Source organism: Ictidomys tridecemlineatus, chromosome 2 (genome assembly GCF_052094955.1).
Source record: "Ictidomys tridecemlineatus isolate mIctTri1 chromosome 2, mIctTri1.hap1, whole genome shotgun sequence".
Lineage (NCBI taxonomy): Eukaryota > Metazoa > Chordata > Mammalia > Rodentia > Sciuridae > Ictidomys > Ictidomys tridecemlineatus.
Window position 1 is genome coordinate 18,614,199 of NC_135478.1, and position 12,757 is coordinate 18,626,955.

Consider the following 12,757-nt stretch of genomic DNA (forward strand, 5'->3'; position numbering starts at 1 on the left):
AGGAAGGTTAGACACACTGGATGAGGGAGCAAGTGAACTGTCAGATGTAATAGAGGGATAACTGTCTAGGCAGGGAAGGAGACTCAGAACAAAGACCTCTTCTGGAGCCTGGAAGAATCCATGGTTAATGATCCTGAGAGTAAATGTACGTGCATATGCGTATGCATGTTAGGGGCTGTTGAAGTCTTTCTCCTGGGCTCTCAAACTACCTTTAGTGATTTCATTATCAGTCTCTCATCATTGTGCTCCACTTAAGACACATCTATTGGTCTCCTTCGTGACAGATTTCCTGGCTTTTTGTTTGTTTTTGCAGTACTGGGATTGAACCCAGGAGTGCTCCAGCACTAACTTACAGCCCCAGCTCTTTTTATTTTTTATTTTGAGACAAGTCTCATTAAATTGCCTGGGCTAGCTATGAACTTGCAATCCTCTTGCCTCTAGGTTTCCAAGTAGTGGGACTACATGTGTGTGCCTCCATGAAGAGCCTCTTGCTCAATCTTCATGCCAATCACCAGACAAGGAACAGAGCTTTTAATAATTAAAGTACGATAACTCTTAACAACTTTGGGAAATGGAACTTTTGAATTCTCAACCACTTCTAACAAGACCAGCTTATGGAGAAGGGAACAGAAAAACCTAAGCCAACTTCAACAACAAAGGGTGATCATTCTTCCCCTATTAGAAACTGTAAGGAAAATTGCAGGTTATAATTTATTTTGAAAGTTATAAGTAAATTGGGAAGAGTTGTTGTTAGTAATCTACTTGGCTCACACCATTTGGGTAGGATTGAAGGTCTTGAATCTGGATGTGGGATTGTGGAAAGCCAGATCTGAACATGAAATTTAAGCAGAAGCATAAGAAGTCATAATATATACATAAAATGTGTTATGCAACACTTGGTTTTCACATATAAATAAAAAAGTTTGGTATATTCTCTTAAATACAAATAAGGTCACATAATCCAAGCAACTGAAGTTTGGCAGGGGCACTGAAGGACACCTAATCGAGCTAATGCAGAGTAAGTGTTCTGTTTTGCTAACACTGTACATGAGCCTCCTTCCCACCTTTGATCATACATTATATGCCTGTAGTAGCTCCTAACTTTGGCAGCACACTGCATTCCCCTCCGGGGTTTTAAAAAATAATGAGGCATGGACATGGCAAGTTTTTAAAGTATGCTGGGTGATTCTAATATGCAACCAAGGTTGAAAACCACTGCTTTATTTCAAGCTGAGTCAGTGATTCCCAAACCTACCTTTGCATCAGAATCACTTGGGTGATTTTCCACCTAAGAATGGAAATCTTTAGCTAGGATATTACAATCATCCATGAATAGAGGATTTGAACTTGTCTTAATGGTCATAAATTACCCTTTGGTCTCTTGGGTCAAGTTCACAAAGCCATCTCAAACCCACAGACTGGCTTTCTTGACATTCTGAGCTTCCTGATCAGGCAGGGGGAAAAAAACTAACTTGTTCCTAATCTCAGCTAAGAAACTTGGTTTATCCTTGGGAGTCTGCTCCTAGACAGACAGCAGGAACAGTCACCGTTAGGGTCAGTGAGGACATGAGTATTTTTTATTCCTATTTTTTAATTCTTTTTATTTCTTGTATTTGTATTTCTAGAGTGAAAGTGGGAAACAACGGTGCATGTACTTTCACAAAAGATTTCTTGAAAGAGGAAAACAATAAGCTTTCTTCTGTATATGAAAATGCTCTGTAAATTAGAAAACACTATGTGATTTATATTATTTAGTCTTATAGAAAAAAAGACAATAAAAGCATGGAACTTCTTCAGAGAGTTGCACCAGACTGCTTATCATCAGGCTCAGTGTTTATAATATACACTACTGGAATGTCACTGGAATGGGGTCAGGAGACAGACCCAGAAATCAAGAGACCAAAATTCTAGTACAAGATTCGCTACTCTTGGTCACATCACCAAAAACACACCTCAAAATCCTCAAAATCTATCACTTCAGTTTCTTCACCCAAAAATGAGACTACATACCCTTTCTCAGGCTCCCTCACAGGTCTGGATGAAGGTTAAGATGGTTAGGAGAGCAGCAGGTCCCAGGATTGGTTACAGGTGGTCACTTCTTACTTGGCCTCATGTTATATGACCACTTTCAAGTAAATGAGAAAACACTTCTGCAGTGTTCTAAGGATGATAATGGTCTATGGGAAAACATGAAATCACCGACAGGAATCATACTATACATGAAGGCAAACAACAATGAAGTTTTATATAAATACAAGGCAATGATATTACAGAACTCTATTGCATAGTTTTATAAATCATTTTTCCAGGAATCGAGGCTGAACAGCAACAAAGATATCTTACCTGAGCCAGTTTCTTCAACCTTCTAGAAGTTTTCACATTCCAACACTTCTGAACTTCTTAAGAACCAAATTAACATTTTAGGAATCCCACTCTGCCTCCTCCCTCTCCCTTTACTCCCCTCTTTGGTCTTGTCAGAATTAGAAGAGTTTACCATTTCTTCTAAATACCATCCAGAATGTGAGAATGAAACCCATACTAAGATCCTGACTGGGCTTGAGCAGAATAAAAGCAGAAGCAACTGGGACATATCTCTAGGCAAGCTTTATTCTTTGACTCCTCTATCAGAGAAAGGGCATGCTAGTTGCATCTCACCTAAAAGGAATACAATGGGAATTAGAGGGCTGGTGGAACTGTTTGAAAGGAGTTGTCAACCTTAGCAAATGAATGTAGCTGTGTTGTCTCCATCATTCCTTGAGCACCTGGCCTTGCAGACTGGGGAATGGTCAGAACAGACTCATAGGAAGTCCCCAGAGCTTTACTGTACCAAGGTTCAAGAGGAGGAGGCATAGACAACAAATGTTTTATATTTCTGTTCATTTTAGGAGCTGTAGATTGTTTTTTTTAAATTACCTAGGGAGCGTAAAGCTTATATTCATAGATGAGTTGTTGTTGAATGCCTACCCCAAATGGTTTCCTTAACTAGTTTTCACTTAACCCAGAATACTATAATACAAAGGTCAAAGCTCCAGAATTCAAAAAAGGAAAACCACCTTCCTGTTGCTCAAGCAAATACCAGTTTTAAAAAACAAAATTAAGCAAAAAAGACCTTTCCCCAAATAGGCTTGTTATCAACTAGCTTTGTACGACCCATTCCTAAAAAAGCCACATTCCATTTCAGAAAACATGACTGCTTAGGATAGAGCCCTTGCCTTTAAGTGCTTAGTTTTCTTTTGCTTAGTTTCTGTAAAGTAACCTCCGAAATTCTTATTTGTGCTGCCTTCCTGAAAACTGTAACTTGTTTTTACAAAGGAGAAAGAAAATCGCAAAGAGGTGTCTAACTTGGCAGGTAGCATGTTATGACCAGCCACTAAATGTCTTCCTCACCCTTTCTTATTCAACAAGATGGGTTCTGTGGTGACGCATGAGGTGTGAGTTCGAAATGAAAGCCGCACCACACTTCTCACATTCGTAGGGCTTCTCCCCAGTGTGGGTTCTCTGATGCACAGTAAGGCTTGACCTCTGCCTGAAGGCCTTGCCACACTCATTACATGTGTAAGGTTTTTCCCCATTATGTATTCTCTGATGAATAAGTAGATAGGAACTACACGTGAAGGCCTTCCCACACTCATTACACACATAAGGAAGATCTCCACTGTGAATTCTCTGGTGGACAATAAGGCAAGAGAGCTGACTGAAGGCTTTCCCACATTCACTGCAGTCATAAGGTTTCTCTGCAGTGTGAATTCTCTGGTGCACAATAAGGTGTGAAAAACAACTAAAGGCTTTCCCACACTCTTTACACTCATATGGCTTCTCACCAGTATGGCTTCGCTGATGGACGATAAGATTTGCACTCTGGGTGAAGGCTTTGCCACAGTCATTACAAGCAAAGGGTTTCTCCCCAGTGTGGATCCTCTGGTGGACAATGAGGTTTGAGCTCCGAGTAAATGTCTTTCCACATTCATTGCATTCATAGCACTTTTCCGTAATGTGGACTTTCTGGTGCCGGGCAAGCTGCGAGCTGTAACTGAAGGCTTTCTCACATTCACTGCACTTAAAGGTTTTTTCTAAAGAGTGAATTTTTTGGTGGACAGTCAGATTTGAACTCTGAGTGAAAGCTTTCCCACATTTTGCACAAACGTAAGGTTTCTGTCCAGTGTGGATTCTCTGATGTACAACAAGGTTTGCACTCTGGATGAAGGCCTTCCCACACTCATGGCACTCAAAGGGCTTCTCCCCAGTGTGGATTCGCTGATGCACGACAAGGTTTGCACTCTGACTAAAGCCTTTCCCACATACGCTACATGTAAAAGGCTTCTGCCCGGGCTGGATTTTCTGATTTTTCATACAGCCAGAACTTAGGCTATATTTACCCCCAGATTTCTTACATTTTTGGTCTTTCTCTTCTTTGAAGTTTTCAGGTAAGTGACAATCCTCCACTGTCACTTGTCTGAAATCTTTCTTTTCCTTCTTTATTTTCTGCCTCTTTTCCATGTTTCCTGTTTCACATGATTCTCTTAATTCAGGTCCTTGAGTGTCAACTTTCTGGATTCTTCCTGACATTACAAGGGGTTTTTCAGTTTCATCATATATCTCAGATTTTGGAACAAATAACTGTAGATTCTTTGTTTCAGCATCTGAAATGAAAAAAGAAAAATACAAATGTTAGCTTAGTCTGGCCTAGATTAAAAAAATATCAAGTCAAAAAGGCCAGGAAGCATATGACTTCAGAACCTTTACAAATTTGCTTCATTAAAGGAAAGAATCCCTTCATGTTACTCCTCCGCTGTAGATTCTTCTGCAGGGACCATGTTCTGCCCCATAACTGGCACTGAATGTGCTTACTCATGTTCTTTTTGGCTTTTCCACTTACCTCCATGAGAAATTAACCCACTGCCTCATAACAGAGAAGCCCATGCTCTTCAGACCCCTTTATACACCGGCATGAAGGTAATTTTGTATGGATCTCACACTAAGACTAGTTATGAAGGACACCAGCCTCTCCCTAAGCTTGCCTTTTACCTGAGCTACTGGTTGTGGATTTGCTCCCAATTCACCATTTGATTAGATACAATCTCCCCCTGTGAACAAAAAACTACCAAGTTGAGCCTTACCGTGTGAGGATGGTGAATATCATAGACAGAGTAAACATGGACAGAAAGGTCACGCTGGATGTCAAGAAGTCCAAAGAAGTCAATAGCATCTGAAACATGAAGAGGCTGTATAGCTCAGAGGTTAAAAACATGGACTCTGGAGCCAGACCGCCTGGTTTCAAATCCCTACTCTACTATTAACTAGCTACGACTTTGGGCTAGTTAACTTCTTTGTTCCTCAGTGTCCTAATATCTAAAACAGGGATAATAATACTATCTACCTCAAAAGGCTATAATTGGATTAATGCTGTCAACTTCTCAGAACAGTACATGGGACACATCAAGTATTCTGATGTCTGCAGTGACTTTCAGTCCGATGGATGGTGCTGTTAGGGGCCAGGAGGAAAGATGAACCCTTAAGGGATGGGAGCTGCTATGATGACAATCAGCTACAGTAGGAGGGATTAAAGAAGAAATTGAACATAGTAAACCTTTACTATGTTCCTTGTATCAAGGAACAGCTTAGTATTTCATCAAGGAAAGCTGACATTCAGGTGAAGTTAACTGTTTAGAAATATATAATCTATAAAACTTGAAGCTTAACTGAACATGAATTAAGGAAAAAGTATAAGTGTTCTCACTTTTATAAAACTACTTTTAAATGTGCAGATGAAAGTACAGTAAGTTATGTTTAAAGGTGTAAAAAATGGTTTTTAAGGGAATAAACTTTAATTCAACATTAATTAAAACTGAGACATTTAAAACCCAGTGATCATTTCCAAAATATTTTCATGTATATCATAGGTTGAACATTCGTTATCCAAAATGCTTATGACCCAAAGTGATTTGGTTTTTCAGATGGGACCAACGTATAAACTTGGAATTCACTTATGGCTTACATACACCTTATACACATGGTATGAAGGTAATTTTGTACATTTTTTACCATACTAGAACCAGTCATAGGAGGAAAGTGTAAATTTTCTGTTTGTCATGCTAGTACTCAAAAAGTTTTGGATTTTGGAGCATTTTGGAATTTTGGATTAGGGAAGCTCAACTTTATCATTGAGATGCAAATGTTCTTCAATTGTGTGGGAACTAAAAAGGGATAAGACTGTGACTTATTTAATTCTGTTTCCCAGCCCTTATATTAATGCCCATCACCCAGGAAGTAGGCCTTTAACAAACCCTGTACCTTATTCAATCAATGTACCCTAGTTTGTAGAATAGGAAACATAGGTCCCAAGGGGACTTAATCAAGATCAGAATTACTAGAGGCAGGGCAACAACTACATTCAGGTCTCTCTAACAATTCCTAGATCTTGGTGTTCCTGCTATTACCTGCAGCTCTGGAAATGGTCTGTAGCACAAAATGGTAAGTTTTGGGTGGGAATAGTCTTGGGGTAAAGAGGCAGAGAAGGAAAACTGGCTGTTCCTGATGAATGAGTGCAGCTCTTGGAGCCCACTATGAACAGATAATAAAGCAAGACAGAAGAGAAAGACACCAGAAAAAATGGAACAGAAAGCAGGAAGTATGGATAATGCTGAGAGTGTAGGGAATAATTGAAGACAAGAAAAAGAAAGGTGGAGATTTGAGCTGTTTCCACAGCCTTGGTTTAAGAAAACAACTTGGTCTGCAAATGCCTGAGGAATTGTCTAGGGAGGAGAATGGGTTTGAAATGTTCAGATATTGGTCTCTATCAGACAGACACATAAAACATGAGCATCTAGGGACCTGAAAGCCATCCAGGTGATTGCTTATGCAACTCTGGGTCAAAACTGTGGTAGCCATGAGCCCTTAGTTACACATCACTCCTCCACAGGCTAGCTTCTGTCACAATCATGACATTTATTTGATAAATGAAGGCAATGTCTCATTGTTTTAATTAGTCTTTTCTTTTTACAATCAGCAAAGTTAAAGGTTTTCATCTACTTCTTAAATATTTTTGTTATTTTGGAAGAATAATATCCATATGCATTATAACTATTTTTAATTAATTATTTTTCCTTTTGGGGAGGACAGGGGTACTGGTACTGAACCCAGGGGCACTTTACCACTAACCTACATCTTCAGACCTTTTTCAATTTTTATTTTGAGATCAGTTTGCACTAAATTACCCAGAATGGCCTTAAACTTGCCATCTTCCTGAATTAGCTTCCCAAATTGCTGGGATTAGAAACATGTGCCACTGTGCCCAGCACAGCTATTTTTAAATAGGGCAGTTTTTTTCATTCTTTTTTGGGGACGGAGGGGAGGGCACCAGGGATTGAACTCAGGGGCACTTAATCACTGAGCCACATCTACAGCCCTATTTTGTATTTTATTTAGAGACAGGGTCTCACTGAGTTGCTTAGTGCCTTGCTTTTGCTGAGAGTGGCTTTGAACTCGCAATCCTCCTGCTTCAGCCTCCCTAGATGCTGGGATTACAGGCGTGTACCACTGTGCCCAGCAGGTTTTTTTTTTTTTTTTCATAGTAATGGTTTATAATAGCTCTTCATATGTTAAAGGCATTTGTTTTTAGCGAGCACGCACACACACACATACACACACAAAGACATTTAGAAAATACTACCCTTTGCTGAGTCCAGCTTGGAGAGAACCAGGTGATAAGCCATCAGTATCCTCCACAAAGACCTAGTTTTGACCATAATTATGGTTGACACAGCTGTTCAAAATCCTCCAGAATTTGCACAAAGATCTATGAAAACAGAACATCTCCAGGACATTTTTTCAAAATCAGCACAAAAGTTGACCTTTTCTACCTTTGCTAGCTTCTTCTGCAGGCTCACCAACCTATAATAACCATTAAAAATATGAAGAAAACACGTGTCTATGCATATGCATAGATATGAAACTCACTGAGCAATAAATATAATTAAAAGGAGAATTCAGAATTTATGTCTGTCTGGTATCTTCAGATTGTGTGCAAATAAGACATTTCCTAAGATAACTGCACAGGCATCTCTCAGCTATCCTCTCCAGCTCTCCTTAGCACTTTCAACACCTCAATACTCTTGTTGCTCACACGGAGAAACCAGATACCCACCCACACTCTTGAAAAGATTCTAAACCCCAAGGGTCAGAATCTGAATAAGGGAGTTTAAACCTTACCCAGAGAGTTCAGGTTCTCATGAGTCTCCAGTATCTCCCTCTTGGCCAGAGTCCTTGGTAATGAGTAACTGCCAAGTGGTGCAGCAGCAGGGGCCTCTTGTGTTGCTTTTAGGACTACTGCCATGTCCCAGAACATATTCGGATCCTATAGACAAGCAGGCATTTATGAAGGGATTGATGGTAGGAATACTGTGATTGTAGCTTTGAGGATGCATACACAATCATCTATTTCTGGAGGTCAAAAAACACTTAAAAAAAAAAAAAAAAAACGGAAAAGGAAGCCAGAATCTTCCTCTTCCCCAAGGTGAGAGACAAAGAAACAAATCTGCTACTTTGATTTCATCCCATCACTCACTCCAGCAGCCAAACCTAACTTACCAATGAGTATGTGACAAGAGAGCACATGAGGGTGTTTTTCAAAGGAGACTTTTCTGGGTCCTAAAGATCAAAGAAGCAAGGTTCTAATCATAATTTTTTTTTTCTTTTCTTTTCTTTTTTTTTTTGCAGTACTGGGGATGGAATCCAGGGCCTCATACAAGCTAGGAAAGTGCTCCATCACTGAGCTATTTCCTCAGCCGGCCCCCTTTTTTTTTTGAAACAAGGTCTCACTGACTTACTCTAGCTGGCCTCAAACTTGCAATCCTACTGCATCAACCTCCTGAGAAACCAGAATTACAGGTGTACGCCACTGTGTCCAGCCTGATTGTGTTCTCATATAGCTTTTCTGGGACCAGCCCTACCCTGTTTTGCCTAGTGCTGGTAACAGGTGTATTTAAAAACATTAAGAACCCAGTGTCCTTTATAGCCTCATTACTGAAAACGTGGTCTATGGGAGCTTGTGAGAAATACAGAATCTCAGATCATACCCCAGGCCTCCTGAATCAGGATTAGCATTTTAGTAAGACCCCAAGTGATTCCTATGCATACTAAAGTTTGAGAAGCACTGAGAGCTTTCAAAATACAACTGGAATTACCTGAGGAGTGTTCTTAAATACACAGAAACCCAGAACTTATCCCAGATTCTGATTTCCTTAGAATAGTCTACAACATGGCCAGAAAGATTTTATAAAAATTCCCCATGTTCTTTATAGGAAAGTTTGAGAACTACATGGTTATAAAAAAATACTGAATAATGCATCAATCAGAAGGGAACATCTCAATTATGTTCCAAAGGACTTATGGTCAGAGACCTAGCTAGGAAATAAGATGCTAGGAAATAAGAAGCAGAGAAGCAGTTTTCCTGAAACTACTTGAGGTTTTCAGGTCTCTCCTTCTTTCCTCCCAAGTCATCATTTACCTTTTCCTCCTCTTCGGATATATCAAGGCCTGTCTGAGGCCCCTCACGTGGGGCCCAGACTTTGAAGTTCTCAGAATGTGCTTGTTGGCTGGATTCCTGATTTAGGAAATTGTCCTCCTCTTCCTCCTCCTTTTTCACCTTCACTGGGCCCCAAGGGTCTGGAATCATGGCCTCTCTCAGTTCCGTAGTCATCTTCTCTGCACAGCAGAACAACTCCTATAACTAGGGTTGCCCAGCAGAGGTCAAGCCCCATCTAATCTCTTAAGTTTCAAAAGCTTCTTCTTGATTTTAATCTCAGGGCCAAGATGAGTACTGTCAACTGAGAAATGAAAAACATTGTTAGCAATGAGCACAGATTTGTCAGGATGCCACTCAGTCTCCAAGCCAATTTCACCAATGACTGGCCAGTGATCACTATAGTGCAAAGAATATTCTACTTCTATAGCTGGAAAGAGTTAAAATATAAATATGTTGGGGCTCGGGATGTGGCTCAAGTGGTGGCGCATTGGCCTGGCATGCATGAGGCATTGGGTTCGATCCTCAGCACCACATAAAAATAAAATAAAGATATTGTGTCCACTTAAAACTAAATAATAAACATTTTTTTAAAAAAAATATATATGTAAATGCAAATTGCTGAATATATCATTGATTTTTTTTAACTAAAGGTTAACTTTTTTTTTTAAAGAGAGAGTGAGAGTGAGAGAGAGAGAGAGAGAGAGAGAGAGAGAGAGAGAGAGAGAGAATTTTTAATATTTATGTTTTATTTCTCGGCGGACACAACATCTTTGTTGGTATGTGGTGCTGAGGATCGAACCCGGGCCGCACGCAAGCCAGGCGAGCCCGCTACCACTTGAGCCACATCCCCAGCCCTAAAGGTTAACTTTTTAATTATAAAAACTTTTAAACTATAGAATGATTAGGAAAACTCACTCGACTACCTCCAAAGGAATAATCACCATGTGTTGTAAACTGAAAATTTTTTTAAGGGAAAATCTTCAAACATACTAACAATAATTATGACTTTATAAACATTTTGTTTTTGACAGGTATGTTCACAATTATTATCAGTGGTCTTAAAAATAGGAATATTACAACACAAATGTTTCTATATTGTCAAGGATGAAAAATTAGCATGAGAAAGAAGTGCCAAGCAAAAGACTGAAAGTATATAGACATCATATTAGGAATAAGTGGGTGGATAGCTCCAGGTGGTGGAATTACAAATTGTTTCAAGGTTCTTTTTGTTTTTTTACATTTTCCAAATGTCAGTAAGAACAAGTATTAGTCTTAAGATTTAAAAAAAGAAATCATTTTCCATTGTCACTGTTCATGCTTATTTTGATTTGCTACACAATATCCTATAGTATTGATATTGGGGACTTAGTTCAGTGGCCAGAGCACTTGCCTAACACACACAGCGGTGGGGTTGAATCCCCTGCACTGCGGGACAAAATGTGAGCAACAACTGCCTCCCCGCCCAAAAAAAAACAAGACAAAGCAAAAATAATCTATATATTGACAAATTTTCACTCTCATTGAAAAGGACCTATTCACAAACATAAAACATTAAATGTATTTCTTTTTTTTTAATACTGGGGATTAAACCCACAGGGGCTTAATCACTGAACTCCCTATCCTCCAGCCCTTTTTTATATTTTATTTAGAGACAGGTTCTCCCTGAGTTCTCAGGGTCCCCATCTTTTTAAAATTCTTTTAGTTGTAGATAGACACAATATCTTTATTTATTTATTTTTCTGTGGTGCTAAGGATCAAATCCAGTACCTCACCCATATGACGCAAGTGCTCCACCACTGAGCCACAACCCCAGCCCTAAATATATTCCTTATACATACGTACACACAGAAATTAGTCATTAGTTGAATGGACATCCTAGTCCTTTTTCTGTTATTTACATTCACATGTGCATTCACTGCTTATTTTTCTAAATCATACTTTAAAACTCACTGTACACTGTTCAGCAAGTTGCCCTATTTGTCTTTTGAACTAATCTCCTTATTTCATAAGTATTGGTGATCCTTCAATACACAGTACACACATGCCTCATTCTGGCAGAATATTCTGAATCGGTGCTATACTATAATTTACCCCATTAATGAACCATTCCTTTAGTAAAAAGAGTCTTAACTGTTTTCAGTGTATTCTCTTACAAAAACGTTTGAAATGTTTACGGCAAAGTTTTTTCTTCTGCTCCATTATTCCTTTAGAATAAAGACAGGGATCACTATCTTGAGGACTGTGTAGTTGGAACATTTTTTCAATGCTTTCCAGAAGCACCACATCAACTCAAGTCACACCGAGACTAATTAACAGGACCCCATGACCACAGATGAGCCAGCAGGGTTTTTGTTTCTGCGAGTCAAATAACGAACTATTTTAGATAAATATGAGAATGATATTTTTCTATTTCTCTTTGGAAATTTTACTAAAAAAAAAAAGATTTGCTGAATTTTCTTTTGCAGCTGAAATGATCACATTCGTTTTTCTGTTAATTACTGGCAATTTTTTGCACAAGTGAATTCCTAGAGTAATGAAATATACTTACATTCCTACGACAATTCTTAATTGTGAAGCTTAAGGTATCCATACTAGTAGATTTAGAGGTTTTCATGACTAGCTTAATTCTACCTCATAATTTTCCCCAAAACATTCAAGGACGGCTTTGAAGACCGTTCCATCTTTTGTAGACAGAATTGTCTACTTCGCTTAATGTCATCAGACTTCTGGTAAGATTCAAATGGATCCCCCAACCCCAGGCGACAGAGAGCCCTCTATCAAAGGCTTCCTTTTTAATGTCCTTTTTCCAATTCCGAACGTGGCAATCCGTTCCCTCCACCTGTATGCCCTGGCTCCGGGTCTCCAGGATCCTCCTGGCCCCTGGGCAGTGCGCCTCGGTCCTCTGCCTGCCCAGGCGCCCGTCAGATGGCCACACGGACGGCGAAGCGAAGGGGCGCGGAGCCGCTCTGGGACTGCCGGGGCTAAGTCCCGAGGCAAAGACTCCTGGGCCGCTTCGGGACCGCCGTTCCGGGCACAGCCCTGCTCCCCGTGGTCCCTGGCCACCCCGTAAATCCGCTCACCGTACGCAGTGAAGAGGCCTGGCCCGGCGCACCGACTCAGAGTCAGAAGCTGGCGCTGCAGGACCCCTGCCCTTCCAGGCGCTAGAACAATGACCGGACAGGAAGTGCCTCGGGATGGGCTTCCGGCTCCCAGATCGCCAGGCCGGCCTCTCTA

General features: G+C 40.1%; 1 protein-coding gene across 4 annotated transcripts; it reads right to left on the minus strand.

The window, feature by feature from the left end:
• Positions 1-2,220: 2,220 nt before the first annotated feature.
• Positions 2,221-12,724, minus strand: Znf35 (zinc finger protein 35). Of its 4 annotated transcripts, XM_078038003.1 has the most exons (5): positions 12,604-12,724; positions 9,506-9,824; positions 8,587-8,646; positions 8,209-8,353; positions 2,221-4,640 (listed from the first exon to the last, which is right to left on the minus strand). In XM_078038003.1, exons 2-5 carry the CDS (start codon positions 9,695-9,697, stop codon positions 3,394-3,396), a joined length of 1,644 nt encoding a protein of 547 aa, XP_077894129.1. In that variant the 5' UTR covers positions 9,698-9,824; positions 12,604-12,724; the 3' UTR covers positions 2,221-3,393. The 4 variants fall into 4 exon arrangements, with proteins under 4 accessions (XP_077894129.1, XP_021590685.1, XP_077894130.1 ...); XM_021735010.3 differs by lacking the exon at positions 8,587-8,646; XM_078038004.1 differs by lacking the exons at positions 8,587-8,646; positions 9,506-9,824; positions 12,604-12,724 and adding an exon at positions 7,670-7,795 and having other exon boundaries at positions 8,209-8,349.
• Positions 12,725-12,757: the final 33 nt, after the last annotated feature.

Bases quoted from the DNA above. Each gene is read 5' to 3' on its own strand.
- Znf35 (XM_078038003.1), bottom strand. From the start codon at position 9,697: ATGACTACGGAACTGAGAGAGGCCATGATTCCAGACCCTTGGGGCCCA. The intron at 8,354-8,586 runs GTAAGTTAGGTT...GCTTGTCTATAG, and splicing joins CTCTTGTCACATACTCATTG to GATCCGAATATGTTCTGGGA. The intron at 4,641-8,208 runs GTAAGGTTTAAA...TTTTCATTTCAG, and splicing joins TGAGAACCTGAACTCTCTGG to ATGCTGAAACAAAGAATCTA.